The sequence below is a fragment of the Diadema antillarum genome, unplaced genomic scaffold (assembly GCF_040938485.1).
Source record: "Diadema antillarum isolate AM-2024a unplaced genomic scaffold, OU_Dant_1.0 scf00000003, whole genome shotgun sequence".
In the NCBI taxonomy this organism is placed as follows: Eukaryota; Metazoa; Echinodermata; class Echinoidea; order Diadematoida; family Diadematidae; genus Diadema; species Diadema antillarum.
Window position 1 is genome coordinate 2,431,901 of NW_027270892.1, and position 8,100 is coordinate 2,440,000.

Here is an 8,100-nt window from a genome sequence, read left to right on the forward strand (position 1 = left end):
AGGTAATTTGAAAATTAAGGCATAATTCAGTTTCATTACTTGCAAGATTAAATTTTAAAGTTAGGGTTCAGATTTTGCTGTTTTATCTCTGCAAAGGGCTCAATTAGTGTGTATGGGAGTGTGTGGTTAACACCCAGACAATGGCCAGGGTATGAATGCTGTATTCATTCAGGAGAAATTCCACTATCACAGCTAGTCTTTATTCATCCTGAAATGTAGCCATGTGCTTACTTTTTTCATGCGCATGCATTTTACTCTTTACCATGAATTTAGACTAGCAGTGCCCAGAATAATCGATCATGAATCATTAATAAAGCATTCATGTGCCTTGGAGCAAGAGACCAGAAGCCTAGTCAGCAGAGTTCTGAAAAAATGGTGTTCATGTCTATTGTTCAGGGCATATTTAGCACACACTCACATACACATCATTTGTTCCTGTGTAAAGTTCAAGTTTTGTACAGAGGGTTAAAATTGAACCAAATTCCGGAACCCAACTTTAAAATTAATCATGGATTTAATGAAACTGATTTATGCTTTCATATTCAAATCATCTCCAACCAAATTGTACACTATTCAGCTATTACTCATATCAATGACAGTGTTATCTGATTTATAGTTTTCAGAAGTGGGGAATGTTTTTTTTTTGTAACACCTAGTACAAACATTCAGACTCTTTGATACATAAGAATGTGAGACTGTTTTGTTTGTGAACATTTTGAATGGTCTCACGGTACAGTTATCAAACAGAACTGTGTATTGCAATACCAATCTCTGACAAATTCTGCAAATCTTAGACCAAATTCCTGGTGCAGAAAACATGTACATTTATATGAATATATCTTCTACATTTATTCATTCACACTAACAACAGCAGCACCATAATATACACTGAGCTCATAACAGTAAAGACACCAACACCACAGTGTACATATACTACCTAGTGAGAAAAGCAACACAAAATAGGACATCTGAAAAGGCTGATGAACAGACACAGTGGTACGTTTACACAGTATGGTATTTAATCAAGACACCTTCACTCCTGAAACAAAAGTACAGATGTGCTTTAGAGACAAAATAGCAAGAACAATACAAACAAATTTTGGCGATATTTCAAAATTACGGGAAAAAAACAAAGCAAATGCATAACAAATGAAACATATTACATGATTTTTTTTTTCCTCCACTGTTAAAGTATGTACCAACTTACAAAATAACAATGATTGTGTTTCACTCATAATTACATAAAAGCTAGACAAGGCAAAAAAATACAGAATAAATTAAGGTACTCATAAGAAAGGCTATGAAATGTCTGATTTTTTCTTTATTTCTGTGCATATTTCAAAGATTTGACAGAATGGAAAGATAAGTTAAATTAACATATACAGAGGATAATGCATGCGACAGTAGCACAAATTAGATAAACAGGGAAAAAGATCCCAAACAACACTCCTTATGTACGCGACTAAAATAAGCCTTAGCTTGTGCAAAAGATATCTTTAAAACTGCAAAAATATGTTGATTTAGGTTATATCAACATTTTGCATGAACAAATTACTTTTACATGGTGTGTTGGGTACCACAGAAAAAAAGTGGGATAGTCTCGTAACACAAAATGCACCATCCAGACTACAGCTGAACACAAGTAAACCTTAATGGACACTGTACAGAGCAGAAATTCTAATTAATGCTTGAAAGTACTGTTGCAATATATAGGAGATAGGAGAAACACATTGCTTTCAAATACACAAATTAATCTAATGAATCTGACCTATCTGCATCTTAAAAGTGATGCATAAATATGCTTAAATATGAGATAAAAGACAGCCTAAAATTTGAGTACTATTGCAAATATTCCATTTTCTTTCACAAATCAATCATTTTTTTAACAGGCCACAATACAGAGACAAACACTGAAATGCTTTGGTGAATTTTACTTTTTTGTGTGTGTGTCTGGAAATACAATGTATTTCATTTTGAGGAGATGCAAAATCTTATTTTTACTGACATTGCAAGCAATATCACACTAGCAAGAAAAGAGAGCAAGGATAGAGGCAGCAGAGACTAAAATAATCTTGTCAATGCCACAGTTTCCTCAGCAAAGATATAACAAAACATTTTCTTTACAGAAATCTCAATCACCTGAATGAAATGTCTGTGAAAAAAAAAAGAATGCTGAAAAACAAATATAAACAGAAAAATCAGTTCATGTAAACCTTTGCTTCACACACAGTGTACACACAAAGAATGCCTCATTAAAGCCATGATTCTCCAGTCGGACTGATAGTGAATCTTTTTTTTTCCTGCTGCTATTGTGCAACTAGCTACACTGGAATACATTTTTGCCATTCTTGCGCGGAAGAAGAAAAAGTGTTGTCGCAGAAAAAAGGAAAAAAAATGGGTGCAATTTCTTCTAGACACACATATTCTTGGCCCAAATAGTAGGCCATGTTGAAAAATGGAAAAAGAAACAGACAAAAATCTCGGTGCAAAACCACAACTACGAAGGAAGCTATGGATATACAGGAAAACGTCTTGATGAATACTTTTCTCTAATGAATACTTCCGAGCAACGGTAGACTTGTGATGAGGCATTGTGCTTACTCTGGGGATATCTAGTGGATGGTGACCTCCCCAATTCACCATTGTCTTCAATTTTCTCATGACAGGAAGAACACTCTATCTTCATCTCGGCTGGAATATAATCACAAACGGTACAAATGATGTGGTGCCCACAAAACTGGTGCAAGTTGGTCTCCGGAGACCCACGATTGTCAGTACAAGGGACTAGCTGAGGTAACAGTCTGGGTCTCGTTTGTTTTCCGGAAGTCATTTTTTGGTCCCGTAACCAGGTGCTATAACAATCTTAAGAATCTAGACTCAATTGAGGGGGAAAACAACTATCTTTTTTTTTCTTTTTCCAAAAGTCCATTCCACTCTAACTAAGGGACCGAAACTTGATCAGGGAAATGGAAGATATTATGTAGAAATGAGGGAAGCATTACAACAACAAAAAGTAATTGGAAAAAAAATGCATTTACCTGATATTCACATCAAACCAGTAACATAAATCAATTGCATATCAATGATTAAGTTTGTGCAGCTCCCATTGATCATATCATGTTTATTGCTTGTACACTGCAACTGGACCAATTTGTCATCACATCCCCGGTGCATGTCCCCGGGTGATCCCAACGGTTCCCCATCACATATCTTGAGTGACCCAAAATATTAGGCATTCCCGCTAAACATCAAAAATCCATCTTGCCCCGCCCAGTGGTTTCCCAGAGTGCTGAAGAATGCTGATTTGGAAGGCTTTCATTGCAGGAATTAAAACAGCACACATTTAATCTCAGGAATCACTGGGAACACATGAAATCATATACATTTCCCCTCCCCCTCCATTTTCCCCTCTCTGGACATACAATAAGATGTGCCAGGAATCTCCTTGACAACATGTTCTGACTTCTGAACACAGTACTTGACCAAGTTCTGTTTTTTTGCATCATTTTTTTTTCTTTCTCTCTTGCTCTTGCCACCAGCATTACGCATAAAGTCCCTGGTTTGTACATTTTCAACACACAATGAAAATCTGCTCAGCTACTAAATGGTACCACTCATTTTGAAAACTGTTCCCGCCATATCGTAACAGGACTCGTTGAACCTGGACTGCTCTATCAAATGCACGATCAGCTGAATACTGGTATCAAAACTGATTCAAAAGTTTCTGCAATTTGCTGAATACAAGATGCTTTCATTCAAAAGAAAACAATAAACGAAAAAAGCTAGCTCTATAAGAAACACCTTGACAGTAAAGGCTCTTCTTAAATCTGTGTCATTCATGCCAACACATGATAAATCATACACGTCCAATTGAGAAGCTAGAAAAAAATATATATATATAATTATGCTCCCAATTTGAAATAGAAAATACACAGATTTTCATTATGAGAGATGCATCAATGGCAGTCTGTTCTCAGATCTACAAAAATTAAAACTGACACGGATCAAGGAATACTTTTCTTTTTCACAAGTGGGCAAGTCGTGACGGTCAATCATCTTACTGACTGACTTTCTTCAAGGAGTAATTTGCTAACAGGGGCTACATGCACAATTGAAGTGTTTCGCAAAAATTGTGACCTACATCCTACTCCAAGGTTTTAAGTACAAGAAGTTGTTCACCCCATTTCAAGGTTTGGCGAAAGATGTTCGATGAATACAGATTCCCTCAAGGTTATTTCCATCTTATACAAAACGAGGGAGGGGGAAATACTGGCATTTAAGCCATCTCGATACCAAACAAAATTCCATCACTTCCCTCAGTAATCACGCTATATCATATTACACTTGTCTTCAAGGAGATATAACAAAGCTCTGAGACCCCACAATTCCATCCAATCACCTACATAGCGACCATTCAATTAATTTCTTATTTCTGTCAACGCACCACGATTGTCATTTTCCCTTTTTTTTTCGGTTGTTGCATAAATTAAAAGAGTAAAATAACAAGATTTAAAACAAAACAAAGCATATATCTTTCCTGACAGAGTATAACACCATGATAAGAACACACAAGGCTTAGAGCACTACATTAAGAAGTTTTGATCCGCCGTAGATCACACTTGTTGGCAAATATATACACATAGCAGTGGGTGGTTCAGAATTCTCAATCCCAAAACCACAAGAAAAAAGAACAAAATATGATATATTGCTTTCATTTCACCGGAAAGCAGCTGTCTTAAAGAGTGCCATCACGCAGTGACTTCATCGTGCGACATTATCCATACTGACAGCTTATTACGACCACACATCCACACAGTTGCAAACACCCACACACACCTGCATGCGCACACACACACGCATCCACTCACACAATACGGTGACTGCATGAGAACACTTTATAAAAGGGTTTCTATTAAGACAAGATAAAACTGGGAAAGAGTCAAAAGTTTGTTGTAAAAAGCTACTGTGGATATAAAATTGGAGACAGCACAAGCACTCTCAACTCATCCAATAAGTGTTCACCACACATAAACAAACAACCCTTCCAGTGAAGAGTATCATGTTTGGAAAATTACAATGTACATTTTGTCTTAACATAATGTGAATGTCATCACAATCCTAATTGATACAAACACTTTCAAACTGCACCCTATCAATATCAATGACTTTTTTGTTTTTCAAATATTTTCCCTACCAGTAATCACAAATCTTACAAACTAGATGCTACTTTTTTTTTTCAAGTAATACTTCCTTTGCTGTACACTAGAACAGACTGAAAAACATGTACTTCTCTCAATAACAGTTTTGATAGTTTAAAAATACCTCTCATATATCAAGAATAGATATCAAGCACAGAAATTTATACAGCCTTTTTTTTTTCTTCTTTCCACTGAAATGATACGATTCCACAACATGGCATAGCATCTTATGAGTTTTAACTAGCATACACATATCATCAATAGTACATAACAAGCAATGAGAAACAATATATATATATATATATTTATCTATTCATGTATATAAATATATATATGCATACACAAATGTGAGATACCAGATGCAGACTCGAAGCAGTTGGTAATCTCACATTTTACAAGGGAACCCAGCCTTACTACAGTAGAGTGCTGCTCCACAGACATGCTTTCGTACAGAGCACAGTACATTTCACACAAAAGACATGACCCCCCCCCCCCCCCCCCCCCTTGCAAGCCCTGCTGCTCTCGATTTGTGCAGAAGTCCAATTCGAAGAATCCAGAAATGTACATGACAACGAAGCGAGCGATCCACACACTTTTCACACTGGATGCAACTTCTTTCTGCATGGATCGACATCTGCATATTGGTCTTTAGAACGCCTGCCTTCTCAGCGTAGAAACATATTGAGACGTCACGAGTAATCAGCTTAGTTTACTTAATTCTGTGGTCCGGCATCAACAGTATGATTGAGGGAGACTTAGACATAAAGCTACCGTACGCATCGGAGAGAGGATTGGAATGGGGGGTGCGACTATACGTCCGTGCTTGTCTGCAAGTTTGTCAAACATTCCTCAATCTCCCCATACTCGCTAAGGTTTATCTCACTGTCCGGTTCGCACATGCCCGACACGTCGGAGCAGGAGGCGTTGGTTGAAGTGTACATGGACATGGAGAGGGCGTCTTGCGAGATATCGCTGATCGGCCGCTGGAAGTTGGCCGGCCGGAGCGGCAGATGGCGTGGTGGCGCCGCACACGACATGGACGACTGGTCCGGGGAGCCGTTGTCGTAGTCGGGCGGGATCTCGGAGGTGCTAATGCTGTGTGCTGGCAAGTAGTGACTGGCGTTGATCTGGTACGCCTCTAGTGGCAGACTCTCGTAGTCCTCCACTGGCGGCGGGTAGTTGGCCAGCTGCTGGCGGAACTCACGGGTGGCCCTTGCGCACGGCATGTCCTCGTTCTCGGGCGGGTAGTCCGTATCGTCGCCGCCCACATACTCGTCATCGTCTTCTGTCTCATAGTCGTCCTCGTCGTCGTTGTCCACGTTGGAGGTGTTTGTGGAGATGTTGGTGGGGCTGTCTCGTGGGTGTCTAGGGGGTCTCTCAGGGATGCTTTGGAAGCCATCTTGGAGCTGCATCCAATCGCTACAGTCCCAGTTGTATCCTGCAGGGCAAAGCATAGGGGGCCAAAACTTTGTGAGAGTCAGCGGGTTAAGACATCTTCCCAATCACAACAAAAAGTATCATAGCATTTAAGCCCATGCAGATCAATGCAATAATATACGAGCCGCCTTGTCTACCAGTAACACTACAAAGTTGAGTGCTGTTTGATGAGACACACATAATGAAATGGGGAATTTATGCCGTAAAACTGACATGTATGAGAATTCCTTTACAAGACTTAAACTTGTTTGAGTGATATTTGAAAACTTGAATCTTACTTCCTGCATATATGTATTTTCTCCCTTATATGTGGCTTGCTTGAAATATCTGAGAGCATATATATGTATTTGAGGTGCATGGGTTTATGCTGTCAAGTCTTCTACTGTCATTTGCCATTGCACACATTTTCTGTATGCAATTAGAGCAAGTCCATGAGAGATGCATTGTGAACTTTGGACATGCAAAAACATACTGACAAAAATGCATCTGCAAAAAAAAAAAAAAAAAAAAAAGGGCAATCAAACACGAACATGAAAAAAAAAAAAGATATTCATTTTAGCGAACATGCTCTAGAATGGTTCAACATTGGCAAACTAATAACAGAGAGAACATTGCTCGGGCAGACATAAGCCGGTCAAAGCTGGTCGTCAGCATCTGACCGTCACAAACAATGTGGACAAAGTGTCGGGTTGAACAATGAGAACTTGACACTGGCACAGCCCATGTACAGAAAAACAGGGCAGGATTAGTAGTAAAACATTTACAGTGTAGATGCAATGCAAGCTTCATGCAAATGGTCACTTCTCATATCAAGAACGGGAAACAAACCAACAAAAAAGTATATGCACGGGCAACAGTCACAATTCTCTTCTCTGTTTCATTGTATCTTACTTTGTCTTTTCTTTAATAGCTCTGCCACACTTCGTGACATGACCCTGCGAAATTTGAAGGACATACACATTACTCAGTGCGGAAAAATATAAGGGATGTGCGTCATCATGTTTCCTTCACTAAAACCGAACTACCTCATCAACTTTGGTAACACAGATGAACATTATCTGTAGAGTTACTGGAAGCCTAGACACTCCAAATCCCACATGTTTCTTGTGGATGGGGCAGGGGCAGGGCCAGGGGTGAAGAAGGGTACCCATCATGATATTTTGGTAATCCACATAAATTTGTTTTAAAAAGTCTTAGCTGGCAAGCCTAGAAATTCAAAGACAGTTATCTGAATTAAACACTCACACTAAGATTAAGAAAGAAGGGAGGATCAAGTTTACAGTGCTTGTGTGTGCTGGGGGGAGGGGGAGGGGATGTTAACAGTGCTACTCTTATCCCAAATGTTGTTTTATTAGAACTTGGCGAGTCAAATGTTACTTCACGGGAATAAGAGTCAGCAGAAGGAGACATCTCATGCTGTCATTAGGTATTCATAATAAATGGATACAAATCACTCCATTGGTGT

General features: G+C 38.9%; 1 protein-coding gene across 1 annotated transcript in view; it reads right to left on the reverse strand.

Moving 5' to 3' along the window:
• Positions 1-5,704: 5,704 nt before the first annotated feature.
• Positions 5,705-8,100, reverse strand: part of LOC139742205 (protocadherin Fat 1-like) — a 151,661-nt gene continuing 149,265 nt past the window's right edge. The window contains exon 32 of the mRNA XM_071652817.1: positions 5,705-6,636. Coding sequence (XP_071508918.1) covers positions 6,008-6,636 — 629 coding nt within the window. The 3' untranslated portion in view covers positions 5,705-6,007. The remainder of the gene's footprint in view (positions 6,637-8,100) is intronic.